Source organism: Heterodontus francisci, chromosome 37, assembly GCF_036365525.1.
Source record: "Heterodontus francisci isolate sHetFra1 chromosome 37, sHetFra1.hap1, whole genome shotgun sequence".
In the NCBI taxonomy this organism is placed as follows: Eukaryota; Metazoa; Chordata; class Chondrichthyes; order Heterodontiformes; family Heterodontidae; genus Heterodontus; species Heterodontus francisci.
This window is the reverse complement of record NC_090407.1, coordinates 28,956,660-28,973,588: the sequence shown is the minus strand read 5'-3', so window position 1 is coordinate 28,973,588 and position 16,929 is coordinate 28,956,660. Positions and strand designations below refer to the sequence as shown.

At 43.6% G+C, this 16,929-nt stretch overlaps 1 protein-coding gene across 2 annotated transcripts in view; it reads left to right on the top strand.

Moving 5' to 3' along the window:
* Positions 1 to 16,929, top strand: part of igsf21a (immunoglobin superfamily, member 21a) — a 275,559-nt gene that overhangs the window by 100,942 nt on the left and 157,688 nt on the right. For both annotated transcript variants that reach the window (XM_068017449.1, XM_068017448.1), the window contains exon 5: positions 927 to 1,048. In XM_068017449.1, the coding sequence (XP_067873550.1) occupies positions 927 to 1,048 (122 nt within the window). The remainder of the gene's footprint in view (positions 1 to 926; positions 1,049 to 16,929) is intronic.

Genomic DNA, 16,929 nt, shown 5'->3' with positions numbered 1-16,929 from the left:
CGTTTCGGGTCAGTGACCCTTCATCGGAACTGGTCAGTTCCAATGAAGGGTCACTGACCTGAAACGTTAACTCTGCTTCTCTTTCCACAGATGCTGCCAGACCTGCTGAGTGGTTCCAGCATTTCTTGTTTTTATTTCAGATTTCCAGCATCCGCAGTATTTTGCTTTTATTTTTGTGTGTCTAGTGGAACCTGGCAGCCACCTCTATGACGGGCATGCTCATCACTTGCCTACAGATTCCATTTCCCTCAGTTTTACCCCTTTTTAGAAATGTAGAAAATACTTTTAAAGTATTTGCAGTCTTCGACAAGCCAAAACAAGTCCTGCCCCTTCCCGTAGCAACTTTAAGTGGTCCAATCTTTAAATTTTAATTTTAGCTCCAGTCTCTTAAGGAGTAAGCTACATAATTTTATGCCCTTAGCCTTTTTGTTGAGCTGCCATTGCCAGACTCAGTAATAGTCAGGAGCGTGCTAAGCATAGGTCATGAGGGTTTAAGCTGACTAAAATCCAATGTGATTACTCCAAAGTGGTGACAGCAAATGCTAAGTTTGTCTTTCTCAGTGCCAGAAATGAATAATCTACACTCCAATCTTCCCCATTTCCCTCTCTGAGCCCCTGCTGTAAGATATTTCTTAATGAATGATATGTACTTTTGCAAAGAGGTAGCCCAACGGAATTAGTTTCGAGCTTCTTCCTGAAGTGAAACACTGCATTCCCGCTTTCACATTCTAAGCACAATGAAAAGATTGCTTGGGAAACAGATACTCTCTCATGTGTCAAGTGTAATATTCTGACTTTTCCTTTACTCTGCGATGCTTCACCTAGGGAATGCAGGCAGCCTGAGGTGCTGTGTGATAGTGATAAAAAGGACTTTTTAATTTTCACTCACTCGTCGTTGAATGTGATGTATTGTTGCTTGATACCAGGTGACAGATGGAGGAACTATCAAACAGAAAATATTCACATATGATGCCCTGTTCTCTACAAATTACACTCACATTGATGAATATCAGAAGAGAGAGGATTTGGTCTATCAGTCCACTGTACGGTAAGTGAAGTTTTATTTGTTCACAGTAGCTGGGACACTGTCCAATTCACATGAGGCAATTTGCTGAGTAGATGACAAAACACCACGTTACTTTTTTTTATATAAAAATGGTTCTTATAATACGGAACCTCTGGTGACCCACCTGATCTTCAGTAATCTGCTCCTGCTTTCACCAATTTGCTTCCCTTTCTCTCTGATTTAACTGTTGCCTCATTTGGTCTCCAAATATAATTAAGGGATGCTGCCAAGGCTGAGATTCAGTGCTGCCTCCTTTTTCCCTTGGCTTTTCAATAAGAAAAAATTAAACAAATGCAATTAGGAAGTGACACTCTCTCAACATCGCTATAGTTCTATCTAGAATTCTATCTATACTATAGGGGAAGCATTCATATGGTTGGAAAATATCACTCATTGTTTTGACGGAACAATTGGAGGTGCACAAGGTAATCAAAAAGGCTAAGGGAAATTAGGCCTTTATTTCAAATGAGTTGTACTACAAAAGTGAGGCAGTGATGCTTCAGTTGTTATAGAGTGAGAGCCCATCTGGAGTCTTGCTTTCAATTTAGAACCCTCCACCTCAGGAAAGATATATTGACATTGGAGTGAAGGTATTTGATATGGTAGGTACAAAAAAAACTATTTCATCTGGAAGGAGAATCTAGAACAAGAGGGAATAATAAGATTAGAGCTAGGCCATTTAGGAGTGAAGTCAGGAAATACCTTTTCCCACAAAGGGGCCGGAATTTTACTGAGCTCCAGACATCGGTCTCCAGGGCGGGGGGAGGCTGGAAGATCATTCCTGAGCCATTTGCTCACCACGGCAGAGTAACCATGTTGGGTTACTCTGCTGCTGAATCCGTCACAACCAGATGATGCTCCAGCATAGCTTCCATTGGACGAAACAATCCCACCAACGATCAGATATAAAGCACGGGAATATCAGGCTGCTGGATGAATTCCTACCATCCCCTCACAACAGCCGAAACAGAATCCGATGCAAATCTGTCATTATCTATTAAACATTTCTTGCCTCACAGCCTGACAAATCTGATTGTAGAAATCATTTAATATTGGAATGCTGATGAACTGATTAAATTTTCAGCAAAATCCAATCTTTACTTTTACAGAAAGATATCTTTAATAGGTTTGCCTGCTCTCTATCTCCTCGGTGTGATGGATTTTGATAATTTTCCAACAGTGCAGCTCCCAAGTTTCAAAGCCGATTTGATTATGATGTCTTTCAATCCTCATTTCTGACAGCCAAGACAAAATAGGTACAATAAAGACCCAATTATATTGTGGATCAACAGCAATCAACAAAAAAAAAAATCAGTTCTTCGAAAGTTCTTTAAACAGTGCTGTTTTTGCAACATAATTAGGTGGTTAACTCAAAGTAGTCAAACTCTTTTCAGCAGCCAGTTAACTCTCGAGGTTCTTGGCAAAATGGAGCTTAGATGATCCTTGTTTTATAGCTGCTAATTCTCTCATGTAACCTTCTTATTACTAACCCTCTATTTTATCAATGGTCTTCTGTCATTGTTCCTCTGAACTTTCATTTTTATTCTTCCTAAGTTCCAAATATACTAGCTTGCATGCTCTTCATCCTCCCTGTGAATCAAGGCTCATTACACCATCTCTTACTGTGACTCATTCCTTTCCACCACCTGAAAACTGTGGGAAGCCTTACCTCCTTCATTCTTCCCTTTGTCCGACAGTCTACAGGTTCAGTCTGTGTTGTCAATAGAATCATACAGCACAGAAGGTGGCCATTCAGTCCATCATGCCTATGCTGGTTCTTTGAAAGAGTTATCCCCTGCTTTTTCCCCACAGCCTTAACCAGTACTTTTTAAATTTACCTCCTCACGTAACCTACTCGATTTTTCATGGTTGTAAATTGAGGTGATAGTTTCACATCTCTTGGTCTCCTCATTGGCTGCAATGTAACTACAATAAGTGCTATGCAAAGTTGAAAATGTTATTGATTAGAAACTTTGTAAATTTAATTTTTAACCTTTTTTATTGCTAGCAATGAGTCAACTGCCTCATTGTCTGTTTTTTAACAGTGAAATATAATCTGCACTCATTTGCTTTCCTTGCCTAGAACGTAATGTGGAACCAACAGTATAATTTGGGCTGTTGGCTCTGCATTGCTTTAGTAGGTCCCAACGTACCAACTCTTATTTAATCATTGGTGGTGGTCCATTTTGATGTCACTGATCATGATTACTGGAAGTTCATGTTATTTATTAAGCTGTCATTTTGTTTCAATTCCAGCTGTCAGACTTTATTTTTAAATTGCAAATATACTTTTAAAACATGTTCTGTCCACAATCATCATTTAATTTATTGTCTTTTCAGAATTTGCTTCTCAATTTATCCATGTGTATAAGATCTCTTGGCCCCCTTTTCAGATGGTTGTAATGTTCAATATGGTGCCCTAACTCGCACCAAGTCCTGTTCACCCATCACCCCTGTGCTTGCTGCCCTGTATTGGCTCCTGGCTAAGCAATGCCTCGACATCTTTGTTTTCAAATCCCTTCATGGCCTTGCCCTTCCATCCCTCTGTAATCTCCTCCAGTTCTACAACCCCTCTGATTCTGGCCTCTCAAGCATCCCTGATTTTAATCATTCTGCTATTGGCCTAAGGCCCTAAACACTCCACCTCTCTGCCTCTTTCCTCCTTTAAGACGTTCCTTAAAATCTACCTCTTCGACCCAAGCTTTTGATCATTTGCCCTAATATCTCCTTATGCAGCTTGGTATCAAATTTTCTTTTAGAATACTCCTGTGAAGCTCCTTGGGACATTAAAGGCCCTATATAAATACAAGTTTTGTTGTTTCTGTTGTTGCTGCTATTTAGGTTCTGCTCCACAGAACTTTCACTTGTATCGTGGCATTAACAGTGAAGTGACCCAGGGTGCTTCATAAGGTTAAAACGGGAGATGGAGCAGGAATTGGAAGAACTTTTAGGGGAAGTGACTGAAGGTGAAGTCTGTTGCACACATTGGGATTGATTTGACCTTTCACCATTAGGTGCAAAGTAGCAGTCACAGATCATCCACCTGTAATACACCCCGTTTGCTAATCCTTTCCCTTGAAGTCAATCTGATGGGTGTATAATGGACAGCTGATCGACTACCCCTAGTTTGTTATCCAGTGGTGAAAGTTCAAATCTGCCCCATTTAGTCTTCTGTCTGTTTCACACATGCGTTCTCTTCCTCACTTGAGTGCATTTTCCCACTTGCACACATTCTCTTGTGTACATTCTTTTGCACACTTTCACTGTCCTTTGGCATTCTCTCTGCACTCATGGGCAAGAAAGTGAGAAGATGTGTGAAGAATATAAGGAGCCATAAATGTGAAGCCCTCCATGATTGAATAGTCTGCTGATCCTCACTGGCTAAGTTCACACCTAAAGAATGACCACTTGAGGTGAGATACCAGTTCATGGCTGTTGCCCGAGAACTGAACCCAGCAGCACCTTCCAGCCAAGAGAGAAGAAAATAAGAGAAAGTAAAGCCCCTGCAAAATGAACCAAGTCTGGTTTCCTTTCTTGTGCCAAACACTTCATTTGCACTACACAATTTTATCTCTTATTAAGGCCAAGATCCAAATACTGTTTCCATCTTTGTGGAGGCTGTTCTCGCACCTCTCCTGCATTCCTCGTTCAGAATACCAGAAAAAAGCTTGTTGTCTGCTAGGTGAACTCTTTCTCATCTCCAGTCTCAAATCTTTCTTTTTCTGATCTCTATTTTATCGATACAGTTGTGGTCTCTCTCCTCTCTACGTCCTCGCTGTGTTGAAGTTAAGTAATTGTATGCAGTATGTCCAATTCAACTCATTCTTGCGTAGTACCTAAAAACTGTGGAACACTTTCACTCTCTCAGTCTTCCCTTCTTCCACCACTTACATGTTTTTAAAACTCAAACTTGGTGTCACCTGAACACTACCTCCTGCCTTACCTCATCATCTAATTTACCCATTTTAATGGTGGTGCCCTAGGCGGTGCCCTGCATTATGAGCTCTAGCCCTTCAGTTTGATTTCCCAATAAAAATATTAATGAATAAAAAATGTTCTCCCTCTTCTCCAAGTACTTCACAAGGAATCATTATCTCTTAGGTAGGCAAACTTGTTTTTGTGGTTGTTCCAGACCAGCCTTGCCAATGCATCAGTCACAGTGGGTATTGCCATCACTGACTTCATGGTCTAAAGCTCTTATGGCACTATACTGGCATTGTTGAGCAGACCTATGTAATTGTGCTCAGATGCACGCTAATGTAGGAAGCCATTTACTTTCTCTCATGTAAATTATGAGACCGCCAAGGAATAAACTTAATTACAGGATATGAGATCATTTTGCATGGTTCTCCGATCTCCAAATTACAATTTTCTCCTGGGTTAGAAATCTGTATTGTCCTCATTTGAACATAATACCTCAAACAATCTGCAATAGAACACAGATAACTAGGATATAAGTAACTGGGGACCTGATGCAGGCACAAAATTACAAAAGGGATAAATCCCCAATCTATTAATCGTCATTGGATAGAATACCTATGGGCTAAATCACTTCCATTTGGTAAAATTCCAATCAATCAAACCCCTTCCAATTCATTTCATTGTATAAAATCTTTGCTTCAAGAAAACGTTTTCGTGCTGCATTTTATTGCATGCATGAACATATCCCAATTGTAATTTCTGATGTTGAACAGACTAAATACAGATAATCTGGTGTGAAATTTAATTCCAGTGTCTGCGGAACACTTTATAATTCTAATCACTTCTGAGTAAAAGGTTCTTTGTTTAAAAATGTTCTGGTGATTTGGTATCGATGGTATCACTGAATGAGTTTACAAATTGTATCTCTCAGTCCACAATTTTAAAAATACAAGCAGAACAATTCGAGGGAAATTATTTATGCATTGATCATAACTCAAGCAGTTGGAGTGCTCCTCTAAGACAATTGCCATGCATTAACCAGCAGAAAGCTGACTGAAATCGCTACAGTTAATCTTTGTAGCATTACCTTGCTGAAGTTCCAATGTCCATTTTTGAATGATTACGCTTCTGTGAAGTGCCTTGAGATGTATTTTGATGTTAAATCCACTGTATAAAGGTGAATTGTTGTTGTTCTGGATATCACATAATAAAGAAAGGGACTTGTCATCAACCTAGAATCAGGTATGAGGCTCATCATACAGCCATTAAAAGGGACACAGGGCTGAATTTTACGGGCTTTTGGGAGACGGTCCCATAGCGAGGGAAGGTGAGAGGTAGAGTGCCCCTCACTTTCCTGACAACATGCACTTTTGTCGGGGGTGGGGAAGGCAGAAGATGGCTTTCGGCTCCACAGGCCAATTGAGGCTCATAAGTGGCCAATTAATGGCTGATATTTTGCCAGCGGCTGGTGGGAGCCCCGCCACGTAGAGCGGTCACCCAGTATAACATGGCCGCCTTCCTGCGAGCTGGGGTATTGGCCTCCTCCGTGGGCAATCTGTAGTCCACAGAGAGCACCTGGCAGCAAAGGCCGTCCCTCCACAAACCAGTCCCAGTGATCACCCTCCCCAGCCCCCTTACCAGGGCCAGCCAGCCAGACTTATCTGAGGTCTGGGACTCTAGCTCTGGGCCTGGTTCTGGGCCTCCTGTAGTAACTGGACATTGCTCAAGAACACAATGGAGTAGACCATATGGCCCATCGATCCTGCTCCACCATCCAATACGATCACTGCTGATCTTAGGCTTCAACTCCACTTTCCCGCCCGCTCGCCATATCCCTTGATTCCCTGAGACCAAAAATCTGTCTATACCAGCCTTAAATGTACTCAGCGATGAAGCAGCCACACAACCATCTGGGGTAGAGAATTCCAAAGATTCACAACCCTTTGAGTGAAGTAATTTCTCCTCATCTCAGTCCTAAATGATCAGCCCCTTATCCTGAGACTGTGCCCCCATGTTTTAGATTCCCCGACCAGCGGAAACAATCTCTCAGTGTCTACCCTAACCAGCCCCTTCAGAATCTTGTATGCTCCTGTTGGTGCTACCAGTACCATTGAGCTGCTGGCCCTCTAATTGGCCAGCAGCTCTTAGGGGTGGGATCCCCGTCCTTAAAGGGACAGGGACCCTGACGACAGGCAGCTAAGTGGCTGCCCACTGTGGAATCTGGCTGGGGTTCCAAAGCAGGGCCAAGGCAGAGGTCCCCCCCCCCCCCCCCCTGCCTTCCAGGCTGGTGCTGGGATCTATGCCGTCAGGATAAAATTCAGCCCACAATTGGCAAAAGTTTAACTGCCAAGGCTTGGGGGTGGCAGGGGCTGGTTTGGGAGCAGACTGGGGGGCAGGAGCAGTTAAAGCCCCAAAAAGTGGCATTGGGTGGGAAACCTAACCTGATCCTACCCACTCCCAGGTTTCACCGGGGCAAGTTTGGAGGAGAATGGGAAACCCCAGTGGATCTGTCAGGAATATAATTTAGAGGCAATTGATTCTACTTTTAACCCGGAATTCTGGAACTTTACAGCCAGAGCACAGGTTTCCTGACCTGTGTGAAACTCACCAGGGTCAACAAGGCAAGAGCGCAGCAGGGAGCCATTGTTCATTGAAACTGCCAGCCTAGTTTTATTGGTGAAAGTGACTCGTTGCAGCACTGTCTATGGGAAAGGCACTTGATCTGAGAGCCTGATTTCCCAGCTTGACAGGTGGCTTCCAACTTTATGGAGGTCATCTCACCTGCCTTAGACTTTATTTACTTTCATTTGAACTTCCCTGTTGTCAGCCTTCATGGGAGTAACATGCAGCTATAGCATGGACTTCTGATGAGGAACAAGAGGAGCAGCCATAACAACACCAGGAGACACAGCAACAGCTGGCTTCTCTGCAGCCACATGCCACTCTACAGGGCAGAGGGGATGGACACTGAGCTCCAGCTAGAAGGAGATGAGACCCCCACCACAGGGCCTACAGGCAGAGGATCAGGTCTCTCGACAAGTGTAAGTACCAGATGCTAACATCTGCCTCCTAGAACAAGACCTCCTTCCCAGTGAACCAGGTGGGCACACATTGCCAGTGGCCATCAAGGTGGCTGCCACTGGAGGGTTCCCCCAGTTCTCTGCCTCTTCCTGGAGTTTTGCATCCTCTTCTTCTGCAAGGAGTGAAAGCAGAGAGAGGTGGGTGCGAGAAATGGCTTGTGTGGAGAGGAGGGAAGGATGACATTTGTGGAGGGTGACTGTGAGGCATGGGTGTGAGAGAGCACAAAGATGAGAGTGGGTGTCAGTGTTGGCTGTTCAGATAGGAATGTGGAGGTGCCTGGAGAGAGAGTTAGAGCTGCAAGGAGTGCATTGTCAGAGGAGTGTTGGGCAGGAGAATGCTAGGAAAATCAGTGTGGGAGTTGGCACCTGGAAGTGTTATACCACTCACCTTTCCTGCCCTTCTGAGGTCCTTGAACTGCTTGTGCAGCACTTTCTCCAGGTTCAGTGGACCACACCCTTGCAGCTGACTTTCTCAGCCACTTTCATCCACACCTGCTCGGTTTGAGAGGCTCGCATCTTCCTCCTGTCTTTGGCACACATCACCTCATCTCAGTCCCTCAGAAGGATCTCCAGGTAGGAGACAGAGACCTGGGGGATTGGGCGGTGGTAGGGTTGGCAGTGGCAATCTTTTCCATGTCTCCTTTCTATTCCAGTGGTTGCCGAAGCTACAGAATCAGTGTACAGTTCAGCCATTCTAACCCCTGCCAGCATCCCTTTAACTGGAAATCCTTCCTTTGGCAGATTCGGCACGTAATCATAGAGTCATAGAGTTATGCAGCACAGAAACAGGCCCTTCGGCCCATCGTATCTGTACCGGCCATCAAGCACTTAACTACTCTAATCCCATTTTCCAGCACTTGGCCCGTAGCCTTGTATGCTGTGACGTTTCAAGTGCTCATCTAAATACTTCTTAAATGTTGTGAGGGTTCATGCCTCTACCACCCCTTCAGGCAGTGTGTTCCAGATTCCAACCACCCTCTGGGTGAAAAAACTTTTCCTCAAATCCTCTCTAAACCTCCTGCCCCTTACCCTAAATCTATGCCCTTTGGTTATTGACCCCTCCGCTAAGGGAAAAAGTCTCTTCCTATCTAACCTATCAGTGCCCCTCATAATTTTGTATACCTCAATCATGTCCGCCCTCAGCCTTCTCTGCTCTAAGGAAAACAACCCTAGCCTTTTCAGTCTCTCTTCATAGCTGAAATGCTCCAGCCCAGGCAACATCCTGGTGAATCTCCTCTGTACCCTCTCCAGTGCAATCACATCCTTCCTATAGTGTGGTGCCCAGAACTGTACACAGTACTCCAGCTGTGGCCTAACTAGTGTTTTATACAGCTCCATCATAACCTCCCTGCTCTTGTATTCTATGCCTCAGCTAATAAAGGCAAGTATCCCATATGCCTTCCTAACCACCTTATCTACCTGTGCTGCTGCCTTCAGTGATCTATGGACAAGTACACCAAGGTCCCTCTGACCTTCTGTATTTCCGAGGGTCCTACCATCCATTGTATATTCCCTTGCCTTGTTAGTCCTCCCAAAATGCATCACCTACACTTCTCAGGATTAAATTCCATTTGCCACTGCTCCGCCCATCTTACCAGCCCATCTATATCGTCCTGTAATCTAAGGCTTTTCTCCTCACTATTTACAACACCACCAATTTTTGTGTCATCTGCAAACTTACTTATCATACCTCCTATATTCACGTCTAAATCATTAATGTACACTACAAACAGCAAGGGTCCCAGCACCGATCCCTGTGGTACACCACTGGTCACAGGCTTCCACTCGCAAAAATAACCCTCTCTGTTTCCTGCCACTAAGCCAATTTTGGATCCAATTTGCCAACTGCTTTACCCTCATCTACACCTCTAGTCACCCCTCGAAAAATTCAATCAAGTTAGTTAGACACGATCTCCCCCTGACAAAGCCATGCTGACTATCCCTGATTAATCCCTGCCTCTCCAAGTGGAGATTAATCCTGTCCCTCAGAATTATTTCCAATAGTTTCCCAACCACTGATGTTAGACTCACTTGCCTGTAATTGCCTGGTCTATCCCTGCTACCCTTCTTGAATAATGGTACCACATTTGCTGTCCTCCAGTCCTCTGGCACCTCTCCCGTGGCCAGAGAGGATTTGAAAATTTGTGTCAGAGCCCCTGCTATCTCCTCCCTTGCCTCACATAACATCTGGGATACATCTCATCTGGGCCTGGGGATTTATCCACTTTTAAGCCAGCTAAAACAGCTAATACTTCCTCCCTTTCAATGCTAATAACTTCAAGTATATCGTAATCCCCCTCCCTGATCTCTACACCTACATTGTCCTTCTCCATAGTGAACACAGATGAAAAGCAATCATTTAAAACTTCACCTATGTCCTCCGGTTCCACACACAGATTGCCAGTTTGGTTCCTAATGGGCCCTACTCTTTCCCTAGTTATCCTCTTGCCCTGAATATACTTATAAAATACCTTAGGATTTTCTTTTATCTTGCCCGCCAATGTTTTTTCATGTCACCTCTTCACTCTCCTAATTACTTTTTAAAGTACCCCCTACACTTTCTATACTCATCTAGTGCCTCTGCTGTTTTCAGCGCTCTGAATCTGCCATAAGCCTCCTTTTTTTTACCTGATCCAACACTCAATATCCCTTCACATCCAGGGTTCCCTGGACTTGTTCGTCCTACCCTTCATCTTTACAGGTACATGTTAGCTCTGAACCCTCACTATTTTCTCTTTGAATGACTCCCACTAGCCTGATGTAGACTTTCCTACAAGTAACTGCTCCCAGTCCACTTTGGCCAGATCCTGTTTTATCAGATTGAAATCGGCCTTCCCCCAATTCAGCACCTTATTTCCGGCCTGTCTTTGTCCTTTTCCATAACTACCTTCAATCTTACAGAGATATAGTCACTTCTACCACTTGTCCAGCTTCATTCCCTAGGATTAGGTCCAGTACTGCCCCTTCTCTTGTAGAACTTTCTACATACTGGCTCAAAAAGCACTCCTGTATGCATTTTAAGAATTCTGCCCCCTTTAAGCCTTTTGTACTAAGACTATCCCAGTTAATATTGGGGCAGTTGAAATCCCCTACTATTATTACCCTATTATTTTGACACCTCTCTGAGATTTGCCTACATATCTGCTCCTCTATCTCTCCCTGAATGTTTGGAGGCCTGTAGTACACGCCCAGCCAAGTGATTGTCCCCTTTTTGTTCTTAAGTTCTACCCATATGGCCTCATTTGAGGAACCTTCTAAGGTATCATCCCTCCTTACTGCAGTAATTGACTCCTTGATCAACAGTGCAATGTCACCTCCTGTTTTATCCCCTCCCCTGTCACGCCTGAAGATTCTATAACCTGGAATATTGAGTTGCCAGTCCTGCCCCTCCCTCAACCATGTCTCTATGATAGCAATAATATCATAATCCCATGTGCGAATCAATGCCCTTAATTCATCTGCTTTACTTGTAAGACTCCTTGCATTAAAATAAATGCAATCCAGCCTTGAATTTTTCACTTGTGCCTTAACAGGTCTATATTTGCTCTGCCTTCCAGACTGATTTATTTTCTCTTCTATGTTTGGCTGTGCATCACCCCCTACTGTACCTTCACTCTGTATCCCATTCCCCTGCCAAATTAGATTAACCCTCCCCATTCCCAAACAGAATTAGCAAACCTCCCAGCAAGGATGTTGGTCCCATTCCGGTTCAGGTGCAACTCGTCCAACTTGTACTGGTCCCACCTTTGCCAGAAACAGACCCAGATCCAGGAAACTAAAGCCCTCCCTCCTGCACCATCTCCTCAGCCACACATTCATCTGCTCTATCCTCCTATTCCTATACTCACTAGCACGTGGCATCGGGAGTAATCCAGAGATTACAACCTTTGAGGGCCTGCTTTTTAATCTGCTACTTAGATCCCTAAATTCTTGTTGCAGGACCACATCCCTCTTTCGACCTATGTCATTGGTACCAATGTGTACCACGGCCTCTGACTGCTCCCCCTTCAGAATGTCCTGTAGCTGCTCCGTAACATCCTGTCACTAGCACCAGGGAGACAACATACCATCCTGGAGTCACATTTACAGCCACAGAAACTCCTATCTGTACCCCTTACGATAGAATCCCCTATCACTACAGCTCTTCGACCCCTTTTCCTGCCCTGCTGTGCAGCAGAGCCATCCGTGATGCCACAAACTTGACTGTTGCTGCTTTCTCCTGGGAGGCCATCCCCCCCAACAGTATCCAAAGCGGTATATCTATTTGAGAAAGGGGATGGCTACAGGGGACTCCTGCACTACCTGCCTGCGCCTACTACTCCGCCTGGTGGTTATCCATCCTTTTTTTGCCTGTGCAGCCATTACCTGCGGTGTGACCACCTCACTAAACGTGTTATCCATGATGTTCTCAGCATCGTGGATGCTCCACAGTGAATCCACCCGCAGCTCCAGCTCCGTAATGTGGGTAGCCAGTAGCTGCAGATGGATACACTTCCTGCACACATGGTCACCAGGAACACTGGAAGCGTCCCTGATTTCCTACATAGCGCAGGAGGAGCATATCAAGGGGCTGAGCTCTCCTGTCATGACTTACCTTTAGATTAATTAGTTACTCCCTTAATTAAAAAATACTAATTACACTAGGAGCCTTGTTCTACTCCAAACACTACCCACTACAATCTAAGTCCTTAATAAATTACGCTAAATTAAAAAAACACTTTAGTAGTACTCACCTCATCACTTGAGGTTTTTTTCAAAAAAAAACTTTCCCTTTATTTTTTTTAAGCTATTTAAATGCACTAACAGCTGTTAGTTACCCAACCAATTACCTTGCCGATTTCCCGTGATGTCACTAAGTCTTTTTTTTTTACCTCTTTCGAGTTTTGGCATGTACCTGCCCATCTGCCCTGATTGGTTACAAAAACCTGGAAGTGGGATGATAATGCTGTGGCTGGGTTAAAGAGCCGCTGCTAAACCCACTTCCGTTTCAAATGGGTTCCCACCCCACTACTGATCTCCTGATAGGTAGGAAAGTAAGTTGCAAAGAGGACAAAAGGAGGCTACAAAGGGCTAATTGAGTGGGCAAAGATTTGGCAAATGGAGTATAATGTGGGAAAATGTGAAGTTGTCCAATTTGGCAGGAAGAATAAAAAAAAGCTTATCCAAATGGTGAGAGAGTGCAGAGCTCTGAGATGCAGAGAGATAGGAACATAGGAAGAGAAGTAGGCCATTCAGCCCATCGAGCCTGCTCCACCGTTCAATACGATCATGGCTGATCATCCACTACAGTGCCTTTTTCCCACACTATCCCCATATCCCTTTATGTCATTGGTATTTAGAAATCTGTCAATCTCTACTTTAAACATACTCAATGACTGAGCTTCCACAGTCCTCTGGGGTAGAGAATTCCAAAGATTCACAATCCTCTGAGTAAAGAAATTTTTCCTCATCTCTGCTCTAAGTGGCTTCCCCCTTATTTTGAAATTGTGTCCCCTGGTTCTAGACTCCCCAACCAGAGGAAACATCTTAGCTGCATCTACCCTGTCTATCCCTTTTAAATATTTTGTAGATTTCAATGAGATCACCTCCCATTCTTTGAAACTCTAGAGAATACAGGCCCAGTTTCCCCAATCTCATTTCAGAGGACAGTCCCGCCATCCCAGGAATACAAAGGTAGGGGAGGTTACGCTTCACTTATACAGGGCATTGGTGAGACCACATCTGGAGTATTGTGTACAGTATTGGTCTCCTTATTTAAGGAAGGATGTAAATGTGTTGGAGCTGTTCAGACTATTATCTGGAATAGGCAGGTTGTCTTACGAGGAAAGGTTGAACAGGCTAGGCTTTTATCCGCTGGAGTTTAGAAGAGTAAGAAGCGAATTGATTGAAACATATAAAATGCTGAATGGTCTTGACAGGATGGATGTGGAAATCTTGTGGGAAATCTAGAACTAGAGGTCACTGTTTAAAAATAAGGGGTCACCCATTTAAGACAGAGATGAGGGGAAATTTTTTCTCTGAGAGTCCTGAGTCTTTGGAATCTCTTCCTCAAAAGGTGGTGGAAGCAGAGTCTGTGAATATTTTTAAGGCAGAGGTAAATAGATTCCTGATCAGAAAGGAGGTGAAAGGTTATCAGAGGTAGGCAGGAATGTGGTACCGAGGTTACAATCGGAACTGCCATGCTCTTATTGAATGGTGGAGCAGGCTCGAAGGGCTGAGTGACCTACTCCTGCTCCTAATTCATATATTGCATGCTGGTCCATTTAATTAAAATTCCACCCAATAAGTCAAAAAGATGGTATGATAACACAAGGCTTGAGTTGTCAAAGTCTGTACATGGTAGAATGATGTTTAAGAGAGGGAAGAATTTTCACAGTTCTGCAGTACTGGGAAAGAATGAGTTAGGGTGGGTCATTTTCCCGGCTTGAAATAAAATGAATGGCTTTATGGTTTCAAAGGTGTGTTTCCCATCCATGGTCCAGTCCAACAAGGCTCCATGTTGGGACTTTTGCCACACAAAATAACCCCTTAAAATTAAATGCACTGATAATGCCGGGAAAGTGGAAGAAATTGTTGCGAGAACTTGGGAGAACCTAGAGAAGGGCCACTCAATTATTTGACTTGAGGTCCATAAAATTAGTGAGCCTGGAGTTTGCAGTCCAAATGAAGTTAAGTAATAGTTTAGGACAAACTGAAATGCTTTAATATATTTAGTGCAAGTGATTTTGCTTACGTTTAAAAATCAGTCATAAATTTTTTTCACATTCCAACATGTACTACAGCCACTATTCGAGTAACCTAGGCAACTAGACCTTTTTATACACATTTAAGGATCAAGGAAGACCTTGCATTTATATTGCATCCCTCAGGACGTTCCAAAGCACTTAACACACAAATAATTGTTTTTGAAGTGTAGCGTCCTTTGCTATATAGGTGAACACAGCAGTAATGTGTAGCACAAACAGCAATAAAATGAATTGCAAATTAACCTGTGATTATTTCTACTGGTTGAGAGACGGATGCTAGTCAGGACACCAGGAGAATTCCCTTCCGTACTTTGAAGAGTGCCATCAGATCTTTCATGTTGACCTGAACAGGCAAACAGGGTCCCCATTTAACATCTTAATTGGAGGTCTGCACCTTCAATAATTCCCAATACTGTACACACCTTTGTCATCTCAGAGCGCAACTACTCTAACGTCCATGAATTCCAACCTGCTCAAAACTCTGCCGCAACTATCCTGTCTCAAACTAAATTTTCTCACTGACCTACACTGGTGCCCCAGCCTCCAAATCACGCTGTTCAAAATCCTTGTACTTGTCTTCAAAACCCCCTGTATTGGCTTGCTCCATTCTATCTCTGCAATATTGTGTCATATTGAGCTGAAATGTTCCATAGAAACATGGGAACAGGATGAGGCCATTTAGCCCCTTGAACCTGTTCCACCATTCAATGACATCAAAGCTGATCTGTGACCTAACTCCATTAACCCACTTTTGCCCATATCCCTTCATATCTTTGGATGTCTTTGTTGTGAGTTGTTGATTGAAGAAGAAAAGGGAGTGGTGACCAGTGAGCTTATGGCACAATCCTTTTAGTATCAAAAGGATCTCACAGCAGATGACAACTAGACAAGAATAGACTCCCTTTGTTGGTACTAACTTTTCTTCATTTCTTTGATCTGATATTTTGCATGCTTGTGTACTTAAGACAAATTGCAGCAGACATCCTTATTACAGTATTGCCAGAGAGCAGCACTACCTGTACCAGGCCCTGGGCTTCCCTCGTCTTGCTTGCAGTCTGGCTTAGCTTGCCTCATTCTCAACCTTGCTGTGTTCCAGTTCTAAATGCAGTTGGATAAACATAGTGCGGACCCCAAAAATTCACTGGCCCACACAGAGCTTTGGGACTTCCATTAGATTCCCCATGCGCCTGCTGATCTCCCACCACCTGAATTCCTGTTCTGTGAAGCTCTAACCTACATAAATTTGTAAAATCTATTCTCCTGATAACAGGATGTCAAAGTCAGTGAGAGAGCCTCAGCAATAGATTCAAATGAAGCAGTTTGAAAGGAAAAGTCATCAGGGAAGTTGGCAAGACAGAACAATCCTGGAGCCAAATAGAGCCGAGCTGGGACATAGAGTGGTTCAGTCAGGACAGACAAATACTGCAACGGGGTCCAAGACAGAAAACTGAAGTCATTCGACAAAATTGGAGCCAAGAAATCGCATTTGAAACCTGTGTTTCGTGAAGCCGGCAGATATCACAGTAGATTAAAGTAATGTTGATGAACATTATGTCACATACTCAATCACATGGACTGGATTTAAAGGTCTCCTAGTCTGATGTGGCCTGTGCCTGTTATAGACTTGTAAAGGGGGTTGTTGATTTGCACAAAAGAGGAAGCTGAGCTCCCTGAGCAGCTTTAAAAATTAAACTTTTTTTTAAAGTCTGTTTTCTGAATGCAAGCATTGCTGGCAAGCAGCATTTATTGCCCATCCCTTGTTGCCCTGACAAATTGGTGGTGGGCCTTATCCTTGAATTGTGGAGTAGATGGTCATTTTCAAGTTCACTGCCCAGGCAGTGAGCTAACCGAGTGGATCATCAACTCTTTTTAGAACCATTGAACTCAACAGAAATTAAAATTGGTTGTGTTCTGTAAAGGGCATGCAATCCATTTCAGTAGTTTACCACCCATGTGGGGATTACACCTGATGTCTGGTTTCATTGTGTTTTATGTTGCCTTCTCCCTTCACCTGGAAAGGTAGAGGATTGCTAGACAAAAAAAAAGATCAGGTCCATTTGGTCTACTTTCTCCCATCCTGCTAGTCAAAAGATGTAAGTAATGATAATAGAGTTGA